General features: G+C 39.3%; 1 protein-coding gene across 1 annotated transcript; it reads right to left on the bottom strand.

Annotated features, from left to right (window-relative positions):
* Positions 1–9,819: 9,819 nt before the first annotated feature.
* fam83b (family with sequence similarity 83 member B) lies at positions 9,820–19,358 on the bottom strand. The gene is made up of 5 exons (XM_083539598.1): positions 19,112–19,358; positions 17,495–17,992; positions 13,646–13,810; positions 13,302–13,426; positions 9,820–12,913 (listed from the first exon to the last, which is right to left on the bottom strand). The coding sequence occupies exons 2-5, from the start codon at positions 17,960–17,962 to the stop codon at positions 10,885–10,887; spliced, it is 2,787 nt and encodes a 928-aa protein (XP_083395724.1). The 5' UTR covers positions 17,963–17,992; positions 19,112–19,358; the 3' UTR covers positions 9,820–10,884.
* Positions 19,359–25,499: the final 6,141 nt, after the last annotated feature.

Here is a 25,499-nt window from a genome sequence, read left to right as displayed (position 1 = left end):
CGACTGCACTGTATTAAGGAGAGGATGACCGGGGCCATGTATTGGGAGATTTTGGGGAACAACCTCCTTCCCTCAGTTAGAGCATTGAAGATGGGTCGAGGCTGGGTCTTCCAACATGACAATGACCCGAAGCACACAGCCAGGATAACCAAGGAGTGGCTCTGTAAGAAGCATATCAAGGTTCTGGCATGGCCTAGCCAGTCTCCAGACCTAAACCCAATTGAGAATCTTTGGAGGGAGCTCAAACTCCGTGTTTCTCAGCGACAGGCCAAAAACCTGACTGATCTAGAGAAGATCTGTGTGGAGGAGTGGGCCAAAATCCCTCTTGCAGTGTGTGCAGACCTGGTGAAAAACTACAGGAAACGTTTGACCTCTGTAATTGCAAACAAAGGCTCCTGTACCAAATATTAACATTGACTTTCTCAGATGTTCAAATACTTATTTGCAGCTGCATCGTACAAATAAATAGTTAAAAAATCATACATTGTGATTTCTGGATTTTTTTTTTAGATTATGTCTCTCACAGTGGACATGCACCTACGATGACAATTTCAGACCCTCCATGATTTCTAAGTGGGAGAACTTGCAAAATAGCAGGGTGTTCAAATACTTATTTTCCTCACCGTATCTCCTTTACCACATTTATAAACCTCCTCATTGGTCCTCCTCTTTTCCTCCTTCCTGGTGGCTCCATCCTCAGCATTCTCCTACTGATATACCCCATGTCCCTCCTCTGCACATGTCCAAACCATCTCAATCTCACCTCCCTCACCTTGTCTCCAAAACGTTCTACATGCACTGTCCCTCTAATTAAGAATTTCCTAAACAATGATTATTTTAAATGCATCATATCTGATTTGTGCTAACAGTTTGGAGGTAACAGTTTGGAGAAGAACCTCATGTAGCAAGAAAGGTCAGGTGTCAATACTTTTGTCCATATATATATATATATTCATAGGGACAATTTAATGCAATATACAATTGTTTGCTCCAATTTAAGAAAGAACTTCATATGGCTAAAAGAGTCAATACCTTTGTGCACAGCTATTAAATGTTAATCTTGGAGGCTATAATTAAAAGGCAATATTTCATCTTTCAGATCTTTTATAGCATTTAATAAGCAGTTGATCAAATTATAATGGTTTCTGGTTGCTAATATTCACAAACTGATGGCACATTGGATAATTATCTCCATTCTAGATAGCAGAGTTCATTATAGCCGAATTGGATTTTTTTTTTTTTTAAGAAATTCAAATGTCAGGTGCAGCAGGTGTGTTTCCTGTAGCCATTGTCACAATGTGTGAATTGAACTGAGAGCACTGAGAGATAGTAATATTGTCACCTATTCTCTCTGCTACTCCTCTGACACTGCTGCTTCATGTTGTCCTTTTCTCCATTTTCTCACTCCTCGGATTAATGACTTCTGCGCCATGACTTTGCCTGATTCAGGAAGACGACAAAATCAATGAAACATTGACGTCTTTCTGTCGAATCGAACATCATTTGCATTTCTGGACACTCTTAAGATGTCATTAGTATTTAAATAGCACTTCAAATCTATGGAGTTGTAAATGAGGACTTCTGGATTCTAATGACTTATTAGCAGATATATGTTTCTGGACTCTGCCCTACCAAGCATTATAGATGAGCCACCACTGATTTTAATTACCTACAAGCCCCTTTGAGAGCAGGATAAGTGCCTTTAACACTCGGTAGGGGTTCAACCGAGCAGAACTGGATGCACTTAATACAGCGGCGTCAAACATAGAAAACACATTTCTGAGGGCGGAAAATGAGCTCTGATTGCTACTTCCTTTGATGTATCTTATTTGTGAAAGACGGATTTATCGATTTGAATGGTTCACTCTTGAAACGTAATTAAGTGACAATGTATAGAACCACTTTTAAACAGACCTCTCTGAATTGTTTATGCTTAGTTTTTAGGATAACACTTTAATGGTCCTGATCCAGCTGGGTTTTATGTTGGCAGTTTGTAGATGATGCAGATGAGAACCAGGTCATCATGGAGAGAGAGTGGAGCTTGTAGTGAATCGATCAAACCTTTTGTTAATGCTATTATCTTTAAATGATACCTAAATTGATAAGATCTAACTCTTGTTAAACGGATTGTCCAATCAGCCATTTCACATGTTGGACACAACTAGCAACAGCCTTCGCTCCCCATGTGCATCATTGAGTCTCTGCTGCCAATGACCCTATCTCTGCTTCCCGTTCCTTCCTTGGAGCACTAGGGTTAGGGTTAGGGTTAGGGTTAGGGTTAGGGTTAGGGTTAGGGTTATTGATAGATATTGACCACTGAAGACTGGAAACACCCCACAAGAGCTGCAGTTTTGGAGATGCTCTGATCCGGTCGTCTAGACGTCATGATTTGTCACTAAACTCACTCAAGTCCTTATGCCCATTTTTCCTGCTTCTAAAATCAACATTGAGAACAAAATGTTCACTTCACTGCATAAGAAAAATAAATCCACCTACTAAAAGGTGCCATAATGAAGAGACAGAGGTGGCAAAAGTACACACAGCCTTTACTTAAGTAGAAGTACAGATCCTCATGGTTTAAAATACTCGGGTAAAAGTTGAAGTACTGATTATACTTTTTTACTCAAGTGAAAGTAAAGAAGTTTTGGCTCAGACATGTACTTAAGTAAAAAGTAGTTATTACTTCTACCTGTTTTAGCTGTTAACTGGACCTCACATCATGATTAGATAGCTAGATAGATCCAGATGGTTCAGTGGGTTAAAACTGATATTTTGCTGTTGGTGGGGTTCAGGGTTCGAATCCTGCTTTCTGTGTTTATTTCTGGTCTGAATTTCTTGCTTTGATGCATGAAACGAAGGATAAACCCCCCAAAAAAAGAAGGTGAGTTGTGGGTCTTGATGGCTTTGTGGTGAAAGCCTTGCCTCTGAGCTCAGAGGTTGCTGCTTCAAATCTGGCTTGTCCCCACACTGGGTAAGGTGTGTGGTGAGCAATTGAGTGGGTGACTGTGAACAAAAGCTGTGTAGACCTGCTGAGTTACAACCTCAGAAAAAATTTGAGCATGATAGTTTTGCATTTAGGGGGAGGAGAGAAGGGGGGGAGGAGAGAAGGGGGGGAGGATTTTATTAAATACATTTCTGCCAGGAGCCTAAGTTGATACTTTTTTAGACTTTAAGTACAGACATGTCCTAAAGTAAAAAGTAGTTATTACTGCTACCTGTTTTAGCTGTTAACTGGTCCTCACATCATACTAGATAGATAGATAGATAGATAGATAGATAGATAGATAGATAGATAGATAGATAGATAGATAGATAGATAGATAGATAGATAGATAGATAGATAGATAGATAGATAGATAGATAGATAGATAGATAGATAGATAGATAGATAGAGCTCCTGTTCGAGCTGGTGGTTGCTGTGTTGGTAAATAAAACTTCTGGACCTTGTCCACTCTAAAAACATTTTAATTCTGTGTTGGATTAATTTCTTGATTTCCTGGTCTTTAATGAAAGATATCTCCACCAAAAAAAAAAAAAAAAGGGAAAAAAAGGCACTTCTGTGGTAGCTCAGTGGTTTAAGGCTTGTGCCTGAACATGGTCCTTAATATAGTCCACGCTGGTGATAAGGTTTCAAAGCCGGTCCTACATGCCTTCTTTCTTACTGCGATGGCATGAAACAAAGTATGAACCCTCCAAAAAGCACACATGCTGTTCAGCAGCGGTCGCTCAGTGGTTTAAGGCTTGTGCCTCATCTAAACATCCATCCCAGTCTGATCTCTTCCATGGTTCAGTAGGTTAAGGCTGATGGTAAGGATCAGGGTTTGAATCCTGCTAGTTGCGATGTAGGTTATGTTCCTGCTTCCTAAATCTTTCTTTAGCTTTATATTCGTGTGTTGATGGTTTAAAGGTAGATAGACCTGCTCTAAACAAACTTCCTGGCCTGTCTTCTCTGATGGTTCAGTGGGTTAAATCAGGTGTCGTGCTTTTGGTGGGGTTCAGGGTTCGAATCCTGCTTTCTGCCTGCCAGTCACGATCAGGATTCACTTCCTACGTTTTTCTTTAGCGATATATTTTAGTTTTTAATGGGTTGAAAAGAAAGATAGACCTGCTCTAAACAAGCTTCCGAGCCTGTCCTCACCGATGGTTCAGTGGGTTAATGTTGGTGTCTCTGGTGGTGGGGATCAGGGTTCGAATCCTGCTATTTTCCTGCTATTTACAATGTGGGTTCAACTTGTGCTACTTACATCTGTATTCGCTTCCTACATTTTTCTTTAGTGTTAAATTCTTGTGTTGATGGTTTAAAATGAAAGAAAGACCTGCTCTAATCAAGCTTCCCATCCTGTTTTTTCCTGAAGGCTTAGTGGGTTAAGGCTGGTACTTTGTTAATGTTGGTGGTCAGCGTTCAAACCTGGCTTTCTGTCTGCTAGTCATGAGGTAGGTTAAATTCCTGATTCCTGTCTTCATATTCTTGTTTTGATGGGTTAAAAAGAAAGATAGACCTGCTGTAAACAAGCTTCCCAGCTTGTCCTTCCTGGTGGTTCAGTTGGTTAATGCTGGTGCCTCGCTAATGGTGTTAATCACGGTTCAAATCCTGCATTGTCCCTGCTTGTCACGATATGGGTTTGCTTCCTAAGTCTGTCTTTAGCATTATATTCTTGTTGTATGGTTTAAAAGAAAAGATAGACCTGCTCTAAACAAGCTTCCCAGCTTGTCCTTCCAGATGGTCCAGTGGGTTAAGACTGGTATTTTGCTGTTGGTGGGGTTCAGGGTTCGAATCCTGCTTTCTGTGTTTCTTTCTGGTCTGAATTTCTTGTTTTGAAGCATGAAACGAAGGATAAACCCCCCAAAAAAAGGGAGGGGAGTTGTGCGACTTGATGGCTTTGTGGTAAAAGCCTTGCCTCTGAGCTCAGAGGTTGCTAGTTCAAATCTGGCTTGTCCCCACCCTTGGTAAGTGTGGAAATTAATGGAGTGGGTGATAGTGAACAAAGGTTGTGAAAACCTGCTGGGTTACAGCAGTAAATAAATAAATAGTGATTGTTTTGCATTTAGGGGAAGCAGAAAAAGGTTTTAATAAATTTTTTTTTTCCCCCAGGAGCCTGTGTTCATACTTTTTTTGATGTTTTTGCTTCATAACCCCCTCTTTTCAGCTTCTCAGACGCCAGGGGGGCACACGCCTGAATATTGCCCCCCTGGTTCAGGATATGCCCTCTGAAACCGTCCACAACCGACCTTCCACGCAGCCATTTCTGACACCTTCATCGCTACAGTTACTGGAACCTTCCACACTCTTAACTTTGAGTCCTGGCTGGGGTTTGAACCAGCAACCTCTCAACCCAGAGGTAAAGCTCTTCCAATTGAGCCACAGGATCTCCTGCAAGAACCTGATTTTTAGAACCTTTTTTGGTTCTTTTATAAAACTTTTTAAACGACAGCTAAGGGGTAGAAATTGAACCGGGTGAGTCAGATAGCAGAGACCGCATCACTAACCACTACACTACCAGAGGGGTGACAAACAAGGATTTGCTTATTGGACTCTTGTTTTTTCTATAGTTAAGAGACCACTGTTTTCTCTTAGATCATGATGGTAGAGGGTCAAAACTTCTCCATCCTGTACAGTCTCTCAGTTACTCGAAGTCTATGAGAAGTGACTCAGGTACAAGAACCACATCTCCAACACCTGCACCACTGATATACCATGATTTACCAGCAACCAATTTTAATGACCTTTTATTGTTCTGTTTTTAAAAACTTCTTATAATGTTCAATATGAAACTAGAGGTAAGAATCGAACCAGGAAAGTCTTTCATCATAGATCACTAATGGCATTACTTCAAAACTCAAAACTTTGTTAGACATGTAAAGAAGCAGGAAAGACAGAGACAAAGACAAAGAGACACAGACACAGCTTTAGAAAGAGTGAGAAACAAATAGAGAGACAGCAAGAGAGAGACATATACAGTGAGACAGAGACATTTACTAAAAGAGACACAGAGACAATTAGATAGAGAAAATAGAGAGACAAAGATAGCGAGATATAGCCACTTCCTGTTGGAAGTGTTTATCCCGAGCGACTCTTAATGATCTCATTTACTAAATGAGCAGTAGTGAGTTAAGTGCTTGCTCAGGTGCCCAAAACTGGCAGCTTGGAGGTGTTAAACATGTATCATATTTACAGCATGTGATATGTATGTAAGCATATGTACAGTGATTAAATAGAAAGGCTGTATCAGTGCAGAGACGTGTGGACATCACTAAGAGCCTTTGCTATGTTTCCACACGGACAGTTAATGAGGTAATACCGGAGAAACTGCACCTCTTCAAGTCGAGTCAGGAAGCTTTTATATATAAAATTATAGACATTTTACAGATTTGAATGATGAATTGTTTTTATCTGTACGATCAATAAAGACAGTAATTTAAGTTTGTCGCCATTATGAGGGAAAAACCCACAAAACGCCCCCCAGAGGGTAAATTGTGTAAAACATGGCGGATTTGGTGTTTGATTTGAGACTTGGCGCAGAAATAAAACAAAAGTTTACTGATTAAAAATATTTTTATCTGGAGTTTATTTATGTATTTTATATATAAGAAAGGATGTCGTGGATAAACGTATTTTTTGCCGAAGGTTTTAATTGCGCCTCTTTTTTATTTATTTATTTATTTATTTATTTATGTATTTACATAAATTTTATTAACGCTGAATTGATAGCGTTAATTCAATTTAGTGCCGTTTACAATCATTTTATTTTTGACAGCCAAATGTACATATATCTATATATATATATATTAATACAAAATGAATTAAAAATGTTGTTACCTAATGAATGTATCCAGGCTGAAGATCCACATATATCCAATATATCATGTTCTCATCACTGACTCCCTCTGTCTCATCCACATTAACCCCAAACTTCTTACTGCCTTCTGCCTGCTGATTCTTATCTCCATAAACTAGTCTACATCTGTGGTGAGTGAGGGTCAGGACTTTATACACCAGCGGAGTGAAAAAGACGCGCAGTAACAGGAAATCAGTTGTTCGGCTGAAATCAGCGCGCAGTGAAAATAAAAAATATATTTCACCAAATCAATGAATTAAAACTAAAGTAAGAGCCGGTTTTGAAAATGTAAGAAGTAAAAAGTGCAGATATTTGTGTAAAAATGTAATGAGTAAAAATAAATATTGGAGTAAAAAACTGATACCAGAAAAATCTACTGAAGTACAATAACGAAGTATTTGTACTCCGCTAATTCCCTCCTCTGTGAAGAGATCGTCAGTGTTCTTCACTTCACCACTCATAATGTCATAATGTCATAACCCTAACCCTAACCCATTCACTAGCAACTACATGGAGTCTATAAACAAGGAAACTCACCAGTAAAGATTTATTACATTTACATTTACAGCAGTAAACAACAGATGTCCTTATCCAGAACAAATTATGATCTCATTCATACAACTGAGCAGTTGAACTCATGACCTTCTGATCCGGTCCAACATCCTAATCACTGGTCTACCACCTTCCCAATACTGCTAAATGAAAAATGCATGTTTAAAACGCTGTTTTATTAAAAAAGAAACTCTTAAAAATAGCATATATTTGCACAGCCATAATCCAGTCCCTAAATGGGGAGCTGCCATTTTACTTGTTTGAAAACTATCAATATATTGATCACTCCTCTACTAATGCCTGAAACAAGGACTACTCTGTTCCCTCGGTGTGCACATAATTCTATTAGCGAAGGATTTATTTTCTGAGCGAAGCTGTTAAGATCCTGTGCCTTTTTTATACTATACCATGCAGACCTTATTGATCGTCAATCTGGGTCTAATCTACCAAAGTAAATTGAGTAAGACGAGGGATTTGAGGACCTCAGTTGTCAAACACTGCATTAAACTATTCAGCTAGTGTGTCCATATGGATTCCTGATTACCTGAACAATATGAGACCGCATACATTATAGACAAAGACACTGCTTGGACAAAGGATTAATGGACAATGGGAACGTGAAGAGTGTTCAAATCCGCAGCACACTCGAGACTCGAGATTTAATGCATATGGAGAAGAGAGCTTTTGATTCACACACATTATGAAGCTGAGTCTGTATTCTGAGCACATCTTCCACAGACTTTGAAATAGCATATCACTGCCAAGGTGGGTGCTCATGTTATCACACTGTGCTAAAAAGCCCAGTTTCAAACTGTTGTTCGATGGAAAAATTGAATCTCCAGACGCCTTAAATACGTTTTGTCCAGACGCTTAGAATACAAGTCATTTTACTGTACGTGATTCAGAAAAATGTGTTTTGTTCATCACTGGATTAGAAGCTGCATTTAGTTTGTCATAAAATGTACAAGCAACATGTGACCATGAATGTAATTTAGCATTTTCGTTGCGTTTTCATGTCAACGATTTCATCACGAACAGCAAGTTGGAGTAAAGTGCAAACCTGAAATTCTTCATTAAACTGGACAAATCTGCCACACAGACGTTTGACATGACGTACGTTTGGCATCCGGCTGTGCTGCAATGATTCGACTCAGACTTATTGTTCTTTGCCAGAACGTTAGAACTATGGATGGTTTGTTGTGTTTAGTTTGTGTGTGTGTGTGTGTGTGTGTGTGTGTGTGTGTGTGTGTGTGTGTGTGTGTGTGTGGGTGTGTGTGTGCTGCACAATTGTCAGAAATCGATTTAAAATAAAGCACATAAAATCAACGATGACAGAGCTGAAAAACATTTCACGTTTCATTTGTTATCTCCTCATTTCAGAAGAGTTTCGTTGTAAAACTGGCGCCCCGTGTCGCTCACTAGACTCATTTGTGTGGCAATTTTTCAATACGTTTTAAAAATTGGAATTCAATCTGCTTCCAGTGTTGTATGTTGTTGTTGTATGTCCAGGACTTATGCATATGGAGTTAAACACTGTTTTACTGTAAAAAAAAACAAAAAAACATTTAAAGTAATATAAATGGGGCTAAAACACTGTAAATAGTAGTAAATGATGCTTTGGCTCCTTTGGCTGCTCATTATTGTATTTTTGGACTTCAGCCAGAACATTTCAAATTGGATTTCCCCCCCCCCCCCCCCCCCACACATCCTCATCTGCATGCACAGGCTGCTTTTAGCATGTAAGCAATAAAGCGATTCATGTCGACCTTGTCGAAAGGTCACAAACCAATGCAATTATGTGCTTTTCTTTTTGTTGCTATTCAATATCATCATTGTTAGGGTTGGGCAATATTGTGCTTCGATATTAATATCATAATACACTAAAATGTACAAAAGCATTTGGACACCTGACCTTCCCTGCCATCTGTGGTTCTTCTCCAAACTGTTACCACAAAGCTGGAGGCACACAATTGTACAGAACCTTTTTGGATAATAACATTTTATGTTCACTCAAACTTGGAAATTTCCATCGTGCACAAAGCAAACTCCATGAAGATATGGTTTACATGGTTTGGAGTGAAAGATGTCCTGCTACAGAGCTCTGATCTCAACCCTACTGAACACCCATGAATGTGAACACTGACTGCACCCCAGGTCTCCTCACCTTCTCACCTACATCAGCACATGAACTTTACTAACAGCATTGTGGATGATGAACATAAATGTCCACAAAAATCTTCCTAGAAGAGTGGAGGGAATTATAAACGCAAATTGGGACTAAATGTGGAATGCGATGCTTACATACCTTATGACCAGGTGTCCACAAACTTTTGGGCAATTTAGTATATGTATAGTATATGTATATACCCTCCCCCCAACACACACACACACACTCACACACAACATAAACTTTCACATGGTAGGAAAAACGTTATGCTTAAAAATAACACCTTTAATTAAAAATGTAAACAATGCAGGTAAAAACATTAAAATCAACAGATGTGCTCGAAGTAAATATCAATAGTTTCCTGAATGTACGTGTCCTGAACCTGTACATGTGTTGTGTTTAATACAAACAAAATAAAAACACACTCAATAACATTCTTACCGGGTTTCATTCCATTGAGAAGTAATATTGTGCATTGGCATAAATTCATTTGCCATGATATAAATACTGGGTTCTGGATTCTCTTGAGGGATGTACCTAAGAATCACCCAAAACCAAAGGGCAGTGCAAAATCATATGGTGCACACGATGCAAGTTTTAATCCCAATGCAGCAACACTAATAGTCTAATTAATATATTGCACACATTTTTAATTATACCAATGAGAATTTGATGTATAGCTATTTTCTTTTTCAAGTTATCAGGATTTTTTCCCCCCAAGCAATAATGTAGCAGACAGATCAGAGGGTTTTTCCTCTCCATGCTTCAAATGACGTCTGAAGTGCCAATTAAAAAAAGCTTGTTCCTGATACAGGGTGGTGCAGGGTGGTGCAGGGCGGTGCAGGAACATTTTTGGAACTAGGAGTTGGTGACTCTGGTGGGGTGTCGGCGTTTATTTCGAACCGGTGTGAGCTCGTTTTAAATCCCTTATCGTTAATTATAATGGAGCAGTGGATTGGCGCATGACTAACGTTCACTGTAAAACCTTTCGTAAGAATGATGAGCAATGCGTAATAGGAATTTCCATATCATTACCGGGCAGGGCGTCATGCGTGATGTCGACCGGCAGCTCGAACAGCCTCGATATCCTCCGGTGTGCAGACCGTTCAGCCCTCTGTTTTAAAGTTGAACCTGTTTTTTTTCACACTATCACCGTTCTTATAAAAGCTTTAACAGCAAGCGCTCGTTGTGCACCACTCCACCGCTCCATTAGAACTAACACTAATGGTTTATAAACAAGCTCACACCGGTTCCAAACAATCTCTGATTTCCCAGGATTCCAAAATTTCCCATTTCCCTGTGCCACCGTATACACACAAACAGCTTGAGTTATTTATTCTTGTTTATTAAATTTCCAAATTTCCTCTGTATAAAACGCCCCAATTTATTCTCATTGCTATGCCTTTGCTGAGCTATATGGTTGCTCTGGTCTTGTAAAGTACTGCCTCTGGTATAGATGGAGCTTCTGTGTCTCTCTGTGGAATCAGCAGTACCCAGTCCTGAAGAGGTTTGTTTCATCTCGAAGGAACAAAGAGGTTCAAAACGACTGTACACTCGATTCACTCCAATCGGCCTTTGCTGCAACTGACTGGCGGTCCCCTGAACCACATTTCTTTTATTGTCCTGACTGTTGGAATACAGCCGATCTGATGCTCTCATGGGCCCATCGCTGTGGAGCTCCTCTAAGTTAAAACGAGGGGCGGATGGTTCTCCGGTAAAGACAGCAGCAGGATTCTCAATTCCATAGATCCTTCCATTTGTCCTTTTGAACATGCCGCTGTCGGTGGATTTCATGGAAACGGCTGTGGGGCTCTGTTGTCTCACATCCTGCGATGGTTTATGTCCATTGTCCTCGGAAATAATGGTGTCAGAGCTGCCACCTGTTTTAAGACTAGAATTGTGCTTTCTTTTCGGTGAGCTGTCGCGCTTCTCTGGAATGTTCAGGAGTGATTTGATTTTCTTGGTGCTGTTTTTAAAGAAGCGTGGCGATGATATTGCGTTAGATTTATTCTGGTTATTGTCTTCCACCTCTAGTACAGTCGCAGAGACGGTTCTCGAAGGAGGTTCTTGCCAGATAGAGCGCTGCTCATCGTTTTCAGCCTTTTTGACGTCGTAGTGTGAGATAGACCGCTGGTCCTCTTTGAGGCTTTGCGGATACGCTGCACTTTTGGAATGATCAACTACTGGGTTCTTGTCTGTTTGACTTCTTACTGAATGTCCATACAAGTGGCTGGAGGTTTCTTTGAGGTTACTGTTATATGTGCCATGCCTGGGGTCTGCTACACTGTGCCTTTTGTACAAGTTGTCTTGTGGGAGTTCAGGCTCTTTAACCTTAAATCGATTTTTGGCTCTGCCAAGACTGGCATAGAGAATATCTCTTCCTGAGTTGAAGCCCCTTCCTGAGTGGTCTGGGCCCTGGGTACTCCGTCTCGTTAACATAAAATCATCAGGGTGGCCTCGATTGTCCATTAAATCTGTTTGGTTCCATTGCGTTGAGGAATAGTACTGTGCACTGGGCTGTATTCCAAACTGATCCTCACGCCATGCAGACGACAACGAATCGCTTGTGTAGCTGCTGGGTTCAGGATCCTCTGGGATAACAGACCTAAAGACTAGCGATGACCTCAGACGTGAAGGCAATGCAGGAACAGGTTTGTTCTCCATGTCGTATTGGTCAAGATAATCATACGATTCTCCAATAGGTGCCTCACTGTTTTTGAGGTAGGATTCTATCCTCCATGTGCGTAGAAAAGATTTGGAGGTATTTGCCAAACTTGGCAAGTTCTGCTGCATTGAGAGAACCTGTTTATCATGGCCGTGGTAGGACTGGCGCACATTAGCACCCCTGTTTATGAAGTTCAATCTGGCGGTTTCATACGGGTTCTCCATAACAGTAGATTGGTTCCCACCATAGCGTCTAACATCTTCTGCTACATTCCAGTTGCTGGTGCCGTACCGAGGCTGCTGATTGATGAGTGAAGGCTCACGTCGCTCCCCGGCATAGCTATGTCGCTTGTTGTACTCCAGTGTATCTTGAAGAAATCTGCTATGGTGTGGGATTGGTAGATCTTCCATCGTGCTCCTGAAGCCTGCTTGTCTTTCACAGGTTTGTCGATACACAGAGTCAAGTGTATGCCTCAAATGATCCTTCCTTTCAAATTGTCTGATCGGGTGGCCAAGGAAATTCTCAAGTTTCCCATTCAGCCGTCTGTCAAGATAGACGTCCTGTAACTGGAACTCAACTGGAACGTTGGAACGGGCGTAAAGGGTCCGGAACTCCTCGTCGTAAGACTCCACTAACCCGCCTGTTATGACTTGAACCATATTCAGGTGGATCTTTTCACAGGACCACATGAGACTGTGAAAGGCAGTGAAAATGAATGAATGCAAACATCAAACCAAAATACTGTCTAATAAAAGTGAGATCTCAAGACGATAACATTTTGGAGTAAACGTGTATATTATCTCACATAACTACACTAGATAATTAGAAATAAATACACTGGAAATTGACACTTAATTTGTTCCTTTTTTTTTGCAGCTGTATTTTCTTGACTTTTCCTGCTGGTGTTCGTGGCTTCCAGGAACTGCTCATGTCAACTTAGGAAACACCTGTACATCCACTTGATTTAACTAATATTCTAAAAACTTTCACAATTTGCTACAGACTGTTAACATTTAAATAAGTGTTAATGACAACATTAAAGAAAAACTGTAATTTTCTGGGCTTTTTTTTATATACTTACCTGTATGATCCAAAAAACACTTTTTGGCAATCGATTAAAAGAAATTTCTGTCCCATGGCACCATGGAATTTGGCTCCTGATTTGCAAACATACTCCTGACCTTGCACTGTGCGCACCCTCATGTTCTACAGACAAAGGTGAAAGGAAGAATTTGTAAAAAGCCATCACGCAGGTACAGGTCAAGAATTACAGTTTATCAAACATCAGAATGGGGGGGGAAATGTTGACCTCCTATGTCATATGGGATGATCTGAGAATGTCAGAAATGTTGATGTTTTGGGATTCCATTCTCCAAAGTGTGGTGTGAAAAACAAAAAGGAAGGAAGGAAAGAAGGGTCACTCACCCTGAGTTTCTGAATTTGGATGTCAAGGCTAGCAGTCATTGTCAGAAAGCTTCTGAAATGAGCGTGATCCATAAGAATATACACGGGAACACCTCGGATAGATGCGTCGACCACTTCTTTAAAAATGTCGACGTCAGTAAACACATCCATGGCGATTGCAACGACCTGAACGAGAACAAAGCGGATGAAAATATATCATAAAATGCCCAATTACTGGACATGCAGTGCGACTCCTTAGTGCTGCCCCGTTTAATCTGTTCATCATTAATGGCCTGGAAAACGACTCAAACATTTTAATAAGAAGAATGAAATGATTTCCAATGATCCCAGTAGAAGCATCGTGAATCTGCCAGGCAGTAATACCGGATGTGTTCTTACAGTCAGGATGGCAATGGTGAGAAGTAATATGTAGATATGAAGAGCAAAAAATTCCATGTAGATTTTAATCTGATTTTATATCTTCTGGAATTCCAGCTTTACTGTATTCAAGCTACAACAGGTACAAGTTGATTTGTTAGTAATGCGTCAGGACGCCAGAGCTGTACAGCACCACACCCTGTGGTATTGCATATCTTCGGAAAGTAGTGCAAAGAAAGTGCATTAAAGAAAAAGTTATTTTTATCAGGTTTTTTGGTTGTCGGTTATAAAAAATATTATTATTATGTTATGTACATGTTAGAACACATCTTATATACCTTAATTCTGAACAATTCATTTGAACGGTGAATATTTCTATATTAATTGTATTAATTTATACATTATATTATTTATAAATGTGATAAAGGGTTAAAATTAACTATTGTATTTACTCATTAAACATCATTACCAAACGATCAAATGTGTCATTCTTTAATAAAAAAAAATATTTGCAAATCAAATTAGGGTGGTGTGAACAAAAAAAAATCCACCTCAGAGTGGTAAATACTGAAACTGCCGACAATTGCAGCCGATCACGCACATCATGTTCACCCCTACATATGATTGACCACTTCTGTGCACCACAGGGTACAAATCACCCACAGCTTACATGCAAAAGAGTTGATTTAAGCTTTTTGTGAGGTCGTGATTTCCCGGGCCCTGAAGTGTATTTCTCTACAGCACTACAGAAGGTTTGTGCTGCACCTGAAGTGCATGAAGCAATGATGCTAAGTATATGGTGTATTAGCATGTGGTTTTTTTTTTGTGCATGACTAGCAATGAAATAATGGAATATTTATAGAACATCTATATTTCGGGACAAGGAACGATATTCTTTTGAACATGCAATCGGCAGAAACAAAAAACAAGCAAATCACATTGATTTAATTGCTCTTTATGTGGACTTTTTGGGAAATCGTATGTTTCCAGCTACATGTGGTTCTTCCCAAAATGTTTACCACAACATTTAGGACACAAAATTGTCTTTGGATGCGCTAGCTTTGAATTTTCTCTTTACTTGAACTAGGAGACCCAAACATGTTCCAGCATGACAACACACAGAACCAGCTTCATGAAGATCTGCTTTCCATGTTTTGGAGCTTCAACCATATTGAACACCTTTGAGATGAATGTGAACTGCTCCCAGACCTCCTCACTTTCTCACCTACATCAGTACCTGCTTTTACTAACACACATGTAGCTAAATGAGTCTTCACAAATCTCCACATGATCTAGTGGAACATCTTCACAGAAGAGCAGCTTATTACAACAGCAATGGTGTGAGTGGGAATCCGATTTAACTCTTCGCTCAATTTCCTCATTTGTGACGCGGAGTTATGGCCGAATGCACCAGATTGATTTGTGGAGTGGACGTCTGCCTCCACCGAAAATGATGTAACAAGACCAGAGTATAACGAGAGCACAATCTGTCTCTGTAAAAAAACGTCGTGGAAGCACATTGACTTACTGTCAGTGGGGTGAAATGAGGAGACTTCATAATGTCAGCCATTATAAGCTATTTATTGCATGGATACAATGAATGCATTCTCTTGTTTTATCCCTGTAGGGCTTCAGTTAAAGCCATGGGAAAGGAATTTTCTCTCCAGGTGTGCTCTTTATCAGAACATCTCCTGCATCTATCACTACATTTCTACTGAATCGCTACCTCTTAATCTTTACCCATTAACTGATGTGAAACAAACGTTGTTCCACAAAAAAAAAAAAAAAAATTCACCGATAGCACGGCCGCAAAAAAAAGAAAGTAAAAAAATGTATGCATATGTTGTCAAGCAGGGTTCTTCTGTCACACCCAGAGAGCTCAGGAAAGGGTGTGGACCGGTGAACTATTTCTAGCTTAATCACTTTTTTTTGGTCTGACCCAAGTAGGTGAAACTTTTTAACGGGGTGATAAATAAATAATGTAATATATAATAAAAGCTATTCAGACTGGCTAGTGCTGGTATGTAAATGTTTGCAGCGATAAGACAGGTCAGGTGTAGTGTGATGTGTTGACTCTTGTCTTACAAGGCAAACAGAGATCTTGAACATAATTCGGGTTGTTTAACAACACAACATTTTGGCGGTCGGAAAGACGCATGCTGCTGTTTGTTCTTATGCATCTTTAGTGCACTTACGCAATAGAATCCATCTTTGTTTTCTTTTGCCTATTATCGCACACAAGGTGTTGAAATCCTCAAATACACCAGGAGGCAAGAAGATATTTGGACACATGACCTTTTCAGCGATATGTGGTTCTTCCCCCAACCTCTAACACTGAGTTGGAGGCACAGAATTGTTGGATCGTTGGATTCTGTAGCATAAAATTTAGCCTTCACTAGAAGACTAAACCCTGTTCCAGCATGACACAATGTGCACAAATCCAGCTCCATAAAGATCTGCTTTCCATGAGTTGGAGTGGAAGATCTCCTTCTATAGAGCTCCAAACCTTCTGAACACCTTTGGGATGAATTGGATGTTTAAAATCCACATGCGAAACTAATTTTTTATTTTTGTTGTTGCCGTTGTTGATCAATCTCAGATAATAGTAGCATGGCACCACGTTCGCATGTCTGCATGGTGCATTTTATTAAAACAAGAGTAGACACGCCATGAAGGTCTTGTCAGGCAAATCAATCTCAATCCAGCAACCTTAACGATTCAGCTCTCAAACAGTACGTTTCACAAACCATTATCTTTTTTTTGCTAATGTTTTGGAAACAAGTGCTGCAGCGTCAAGTCTGCGTCTTTCTGAATCATTTAAATATTCGATTCTGTTGAATTAACTCTTTTTGAAAAATCAGTGTCAGTCTTTGACAAAATATTAACATCACGTCACACTTCTTGAGATGCTTTTTAAAAGGCAAAAATGTCAAATTAAATAGTAAAGCAGCTAACAATGCGTTCACTGTAGTTGCTCTGGTGGCTAATAATAATAATAATAATAATAGATGGTCTTTGGGGCAGGAATCATTCTACCCCAAAGCTGCTCTACAAACATTTCCAATGGCTGTGGTTGTAATTTTTTAACAAGTTGGACTGGTTTCAAAAACAATCTGTGTTTTATAGCAAATCTTTGGGATTCAATCAAATACATTTTTGCAAATAAATGCAAATATTAATGAAGGCTGCGATGTTTACGATGCAGTCATTGTTTCAGACCTAAAAGCATTTTTATAAATTCGTGCCCTGAATGTAAATGTTTATAAGCACGTTCTTTGGAAAAACCATGTGCAACCTGGTGCCCTTGTTTTGTATGCAAAGACTGAAGAAAAAATTAACCTACCTTATTTATGTTTCAGATGTTTCAGGCCATATTATTTAATACTGTCCTGTCCCTATAAAATGTATGTTTTTCTAAATCAAATGTTCTTCAAAAACAAAGACAGAGGTTTGAGGTGGGTTAACTGTACATCTGCATCATGCTTCTCTTACCTGTCTAGCATCCTGGATACTTTTTCTCAGTACTTCCTTGATGGTGGGGCTGTTTAACCTGGGTGGATGATAAAGCAGGTCTATGTTGGTCTGGAGTCTGTTAAGCATGACCTCCGGCCAACCGAGATCCAAGTCTGGAGCAGGAGCCTCGGAATGAGTGGGCCAGTACGTCCCCGTGGAGGCCTCCTCGTTCCTGGGATCATCCAAATCCTCTTCGTCTTCATTGACAGGTAGCTGTACTGTGTTCTGCCGTATAAATTCAATCTCATCCTCGGAAAGGAAGTTTACGACCTTCTCGGCTTGGATGAACTCCTGGTATACTTGTTTGCCACCATTGACCAGACAGTCGATAGCTAACCGATATGCTTCCTTATAATGAGGCAGGATGAAATCCTCAGGGCTGGATTCCTCTTTCAAGGATGAGAGCATCGACAGATTGGATTCCATAATGCTTGGTCCTCGGATCATCTGTTCTTAAAATGGCAGAGCTTCAACCACCTAAAGAAAGAAAGCATACAGTTTTACATAAGCTTGTTTTATGGAGGTGTTTTGTTTTAAACCTCCCAAGCATCCAGTGTTCATGTTCTGTCTTACATCATGTAAAATGTCAGCGATGACTCTTTATTCTAACGTCTACTTCATCATCATGGAAAATAGTGGGATGGTGTGAATTTCACAGGAAATACAACAGAAAAAAAACAAAACAAAAGGCAGCTGCTAAAGATTGTTATTGCCCCATGGCCACAGCACACATGGAAAACTTGCTCAGCAAGCTGGTTCTAGAAAAGGTGGTTTATAGAACACTGAATACAAGAGATTAAAAAAATACTGCAGTCGAAACAAGCCACAATAAGCAGCTAGCACACACTCCCCAGAACCAAATACCATCAACATCTTCCAGACAGTCGACTCTGCTTTCTTCACTCTCTGTTCAAACTATGTAAATTATTCCAACACTGATTAGACGCTACAAACAAGACCAGCTGTTCAGCGCCCACAGTCTAATATTATTACACTCTGCATTTTCTGTAATGTATAAAGAGTTTTCCTGGCATCGAGAAATTGTTTCTTACTCCTCAAATTCTAAAAGTTAACATTCTTAACACAATATCAGGTATTCGTCAGCAAGCAAACATGATCGACAGACAAAAAACATACGTAAATTGTAAAATTTGTCAAACTGAATCAACAATAACGTACAAATTTTCTTAATAATGTCTCTGATCATTTCAAACGAACAAATACAGACGAACATCTTTACATAGAACTATAATAGTGCACAATTGACTTCTTGTCCAGAAAACTGGACAACACGTGGAATAGGTCAAAGGGGTTAAGAGTTGGCTTATTAAATATAATAAACTCATTCATTCCAGTTCAATTCTTTTACTATAAAACGACAAAAATGACTCGTTTAGTCAGTCCTGTCCCCATGCAGTACTTCTACTGTCAGGGTCAGAAGATGTAAACAATAGATAAATAGTGGTAGCAGATAAAAAAAAAACACAAATTCTATGAATTCTTGTTAATTCTTGTTTCTTATTGACAAGAAAGTTGATTATCTGTAGAAAGAAAAAATACACAATTTACCCAAAAAGGATTACTTTTGTGACTTACTTGAAACTGTCAGTTACAGCTAAATCATCTGGAGGGTTGGTAATGCATGTCTATCCATTCCTAACAGAGAGGTGACAGAGGAAAGAAGAAGAAAAAAAAAAGAACCTGGAGATGTCACAACTTGAAAAGTGTTGAGAACAAGAATGGGTGGGGATTCATAAAAAAGAAAAAAAAAAGTAAAAAAAAAAGAACTGAAACACTCTCCCTGGCCAAAGGCAACAGACCTGTTCGAGCGTCTTTTAGCCACACCTCTACGTCTCCTTCCTTCTTTATCTTTTTTCCCCCACTACCCCCCTCCCATTCTCCTCGCTTTCTCCCATTCTTCCTCCTACATGTATAAGAAAAACAGATCAATTTCTAGTGCACAGGTTTTATTATTAAATCTATTTATATCAACTTTTTCTGATAAAACTCTGAACCTTGTAGTTATGATGTGCACTGACAAGCAGAAACTCGCAAAAAAAAGCAAAAAGCAGGAGCATAGACTCATGTACGAACGGTACACTGTAATCTGATCAACCTCGATACAGGTAGAAACGGTAGGCAGTGGGTGTGGACGAGGCAGGGCTCAGGGCCGGGAGCAGGAAAAACAAGGACGTAGACAGGAAATAATACGAATAGAGACAGGAAGAAAATGTCCTGACTTTTAAATTGGTTTATGTTCATAACTACTGCAGTGTAAAAATTCAAGCTGTAAAACAGAATTGTGTGATATTTTTAGTTTTTAAATTGTGTGAGACTTTTTTAAGTCAAAAATGTTTCAGGTTGAGACTCTATAAATGGCCATGTGACGCTTTGAGAAGTAAATGTGTGAAGTTAAATACACATGCAGCTCACACTCAGTGAACTCTCCGGTGGTGAGGTTGTGGCAGGTTGTGACACGATGAGAATGCGGTTGCAGTTTGGACTAAACGCATAATTAAGGAGACAAAAACACTAAACAATATCATCACTGAAACATCCTCACCTGAGTTTCTCAATCTGAGGCCTGTAATAGTGTCAGGTTGTGAAGATCTAGTAAACCTTCCTGTGTATATCTAGTTGTGATACTTCTAGTATGGAATTGGACTAAAATGAGGTCGGCTTACACACAAATCCTTCAGTTCAAAGGTCCAGATAAGCAACTAAACTGAATGACCTGGTTTTTTTTTTGTTTGTTTTTCCAGCAAGAATATGACACTTTTTTTTGTCTTTTCTGTTTTCATTTTTTTCTATAACGTTATTCTAAAATAAATACAAAAAGTCTTTTTAAGCCATATTTATATATTCTTCAAGAACCAAAGTTGGTAGTACACAATTGTAAATGTATGTGTTGGATGCATTAACGTTATATTTTTACTAGAACTAGGAGAACCTGTGCACAGAACCAGCTCCATGAAGGTAAGGTTTCCATGGGATGGAGTGGAAGATCTCCTGCTGAATGCTGCCTGAAACCCGGGCCTCCTCACCTACTCACCTACATCACTACCTGACTTTTCTAACACCCTTGTGGCTGCATGAATCTCCACAAAATCTAAACATCTTCCCAGAAGAGTGGAGCTCAATATACCAGAAAATTGAGACTATATGTGGAATGAGAATGTTAAAAAAGAGGTCTAAAAAGTGTATTTTTTATTTGTAAAAGAAGTTTCAGTAATTCATTCATCAGTGAGTGAGAACTGGTGTAAGAGAGATAATAAGCACATGTTCATGCTCCGGTAAACAACGTAAGCTATGAGCATGTAAACTGCTTCCTTTTGTGCCTTACGCCTGCAGTAGGATAATGAAAGGTTGGCGGTATTGTGTGACAGAAGGCATTACTCAGGTCGCTGAAGAGCTTTTTTAGTCCACTTAGAAAGTATATTATGACACTCAGGTCCCACAACTGGTTTCTTTTCTTTGAGTGAGTTGCTTCATTCGTGAGTCATGTGAGAGTCTCATTGTCCATGTATTCATCATTGGCTCAGATTGTATGCAGGTTACCATAAATGCTTGTTTGGGCAGGTTCTCTGACTTTTAGATTTCTTCTGCAAGACAAAATACAAATTGTTGCTCGGCAATGGAAAGATCACACACAAGATTAAACACCACAAGATATTTTTTAATGGACCATCGGCTGCTCCTATAATAATATTTATATAAACTATTATTAAATGATTACTGTATGATTCACTTTTTTTTTTTTTTTACTTCCATTCATTAAATTTTTCACACAAATATCTGTACTTTCTACTTCTTGCATCTTCAAACCAGGTTTGAGTTTAAATCTATTTGGTGAAAAAATATTTTTTCTTCTTATTGTGCACCATTTTCATTGCGCAGCTTTTTTAACCTACAACCCAGCAGATGAAGATTTTTTCAATCAATCCAACAAAAGTGTCAAGGTCACAGCAAGGTCAAATGGCAACTTTTATTAATTTTGTTTGTGGGTGAAAAATGTGATGATCGACCAAAATTTCATGGTATAAATTTGTAAAAAACTTAGAACATGACACCTTTTCTGGCAGACAACCCAGTGTCTTGCATAGGAGGGCAAATATATTGGAATCGAAGGATAAAGTAAATAACACTTAATATTTAGTTGCAGATCCCTAACGTGATGAATCCCAGTGATGACACTATTCACTTTTTCTTCTTGGTAAAAAGAAATAAAGTACAGTTTAATACTATTTAAATAAAGACAAACAAATTCCTTTTACAAAAACATTTCAATTCACATTTTATCCGATTCGTTTCGATCACTGATTTCACTGATATCAATTATCATTCAATTTCAAAAAGAGCGATTATGATCATTTGCCACGTCACGTGATCGCTCGTGGTTTTCTGTTGAGGTGCCTTCATACCTAAGTTATGCTGTCACAGCTACACCTCTCTCATTCACTCAATAAAAAAACGCTTTCCTATCCAATCTGTTCTCTCTCACACATTTTCTGTCAAGCTGCATAATATGTGCTCTCCTGCTGCCGGATTTGATGCCCCTGCCAGAATCTGACACGTATCCTCCCCTGATGCAGCTCCTTTCGCCCTTTCGACATGATTGATTCTAATGCTCTACACTCCTGCTTTACTCCTCCTGCTGTGGATAATCTGACACGGAGTCCCGAAAGATCTGCGTATCCCACAAACAGCATAGGCCTCACTTTCCTGATGCAATCACTCATTTACCAGGACAATAAAAACTCGCCTAGAAAAGGATTATTTGTATCTGAAAAGCAGCGTACACCATTTTCCCAGGACTCCTATACATAATATTAATTGTAAACTCTTTATATAATTTCAGCAGTGTACAGTAATGCACAGAATTACTACCAAATGTCACCTTTTATCCATTCCTCTTAACCTGCCCTTGACCTTTAATCCTTGGAGAAATTCCCCAGTGCGATGTTAAGGGCCATGCATCACTCCATAAGCTCAAGTTTGATAGTGTATAGAAGGAACAGGCAAATTAGATGTGGATGACAGGAGTCTGGAAATGAGGCTCACTGTGCACCAAATTTAGCAGTGTTTTCATAAAAGTCATAAAATACAGTTCTATATATCTCTCATAAAGTTTTGCAAATATAAAAAATAAACCTACACATGGTAACCTTCAAATTAGCCGAGTCCAAGAAACTGGCAAAAATATTTCCCTCATATCGTTGAGAAAGCGAGTGAAGAGCTGTTCATTTTATCTTCAACAAATATGGTGACATTTAAAAGAGTAGAAACCCTACGCACTTCTTGCTGTGGTTCTTGGTTGGAAATAACCTGCTGCTGCTGCTGAAGATGTTCCCACACACTCAGTGTGAAAGCTGCACGATATTCCTGTAGATAGTAAACACTCAGAAACCATGAAGATGCTTCGGACTGCAATTGATACAAACAGTTTTGCTACAATGGCTTATGCTATTGAAATTGCTCTTAAATCCTTAAAGCTGCAATTTCCAAAAACAGTTTTTGCACTCAAGCCTCCATCACTGACCAACTATAACTTCAACAATACACACTTCATGTTAAAACTATATGTATCCTGGTTGCACTTATATTTATATCTGGTGTCACCCAGGTGAGGGAGAGTCCCTTTGGTTCCGCACAAAGTTTATTCCTCGTATCTTCTCATGTCACTGTCACCTTTGGCCTGCTTAATAGGGTTATTTAAGATATCAAACAGTGATGTATTTATTAAGCTGAGATGATATACTGAATGTCTAAATTAACATTTAATTAATATATCCTTCATGATATCAAGTGTTTTTTCCTTCATTTTGTCGTGTTACAAAATTAAATGTTTAAATAGGATTATATATAATGAACCTACACAAAATAATCCATAACATATAACGAGACCAGTAAATGACCACTGCCTGAATATGTGTTTATCAGTGGTCACTCAAACCATTGCAAGCTTTGGCATCAGATTTATCTTCTTTGTCTCCCCTTAGGGGGCGCCACAGCGGCTCATCCCCCCTGTCCTCTACATCTGCCTCTGCCTCTTGTCCTTTTTTGTCCTAACTTGCTGTCCGTGATGAAATCACAGATGTGGTAACACATGTGGTCAGAATATCACTAGTTACACCTTCAGTCTCAAAACTTTGATTCCACCTTGAATGTACTTTCAAACTTCTGAACTTGTGACCAGAAAGATGAACCACTCTGGAAAAAACAGTGATGAGACCCTCCGAAATCCTTTATATAGCAGTATAATTGTCAGAGGCCTAAGAGCCACTTTTTCCACCATGATTACGCTTTTTAAATAATACTTTTAAAAAATTAACCCTTAACTTCCCAAGTGAGAAGGTTACCAAGAGACGATACGAAAGCTGTAACCGTTTTACAGGTACGGTATGTTAACTTTTTCCACAGAGTGTAAAATGATCCATGTGGTCTGTTGGATGATAAATCGCGTATCATTGCTTAGTTTGCTCATTGGCTTTCATAATGGTGGTTCTTTCAGGTACACATCTGATGCCTTCCAGAAAACAGGTGTATTTCTGACACCTTAATTGCACACAGATGAACTCCATTGAGCTAATTACGTGACGTTGCATGACAAATACTAATGATCACTAGAAATACTGGTTTGACAATTCCGAAATATGCATGCACACACACACACACACACACACACACACACACACACACACACACACACACACACACACACACACACACACACACGCGTTCCTCTATTATGGGTGATTTTATACTCTTATTGAAGTACAAAATATGCAAAACCTTCCTCAGGGCAATGGTGGTGAATTATTTTATGAGACAACGCACATGTTTTGACTACATCTGTGTGTATTAGCATTATTTGTTTTACTGGATGACACACACACACACACACACACACACACACACTCACAAGCCCAGTGCTGCTTAGTATTGCAGAGGTAAGCTGTTCACCTGCACTGTTCCATGCTACATGCAGTTCATAGCTCAGGGGATAATTGGCTCCATCACAGTTGTAAGAAAAGGCTTCAAGCTATTCTATACCATCCTCAAGCAAAGCGCTCACAATGCAGCAGGACCATTAGTGTAAAAAAAAAAAAAACGTACACACATCCTCCCAGTTCTCTCAGGGAACCTGCAGTGCTGGTTTAAATGTAAAGGTTTTTACAGCTTAACCGGAATAAAGGAAGCACCTCAGTAAAACTGCAAGAACGGCGAATTCTGACATTTGTATAAAAGGGAAATTGAGTACAGAGTCCAAAAGATACTAAAGTGATTAGAATGCAATGGGATGCTCATTTAAACATTTAATCATCCTGTGGAAGTCAGTTAGTTTTGTGTATAAATGAGTAATAAATGGGGTTGCAGCCTCCAGCCAGACTAGTCCACTAAGTCTCAAATCTCCTCCGCAGGTGATACAAATATCAGGTTAATTGGGTCCATTGTGTTCGCCTCGGGGATCCGATAGGCTTGACGTTTTTTGCCGGCAAAACTACTGCCAGCTTGAACGTTCACCTTCCTAGCAATCAAGACTCACCGACGAATTGCAATGGCTGCTATTTGAAAACAAAGTGGTTGGACACAGAAGTGGTCTGCTTTACTTTTGGGGCACAGACAGTCGAGCCAGGAGTCTAAAATACAAGTGTGCATAATAGAAGTTGAATTGTTTAGCAGTAGAGTTACAAACTGATGTGGCATCGGAAAAACCGGCTACAGACTTGCGTAAAAAAAAAAAAATCAAGCTGTGCAAAAAGAAGGAAAAAATATCACAAGTAGGAACAATACTTTTGAATGCGACGGATGTTTTTTGGGGAACAGCGTATGCATGCTATACACAACGTGCTTTACAAGAACAAGCTCTGTTTACAAGAAAGTACTTTATTTATCTAAGTTTACACACTGTCACCTTCAAAATTGTCCTCTTGCACTGCAATACAGCCTTCCAGTGTTCCTGCCACTTCTGGAACGTGTCCTG

Source organism: Silurus aristotelis, assembly GCF_946808225.1.
Source record: "Silurus aristotelis genome assembly, chromosome: 4".
Lineage (NCBI taxonomy): Eukaryota > Metazoa > Chordata > Actinopteri > Siluriformes > Siluridae > Silurus > Silurus aristotelis.
The sequence above is the reverse complement of the archived record's forward strand: the minus strand, read 5'-3'. Positions and strand labels throughout refer to the sequence as shown.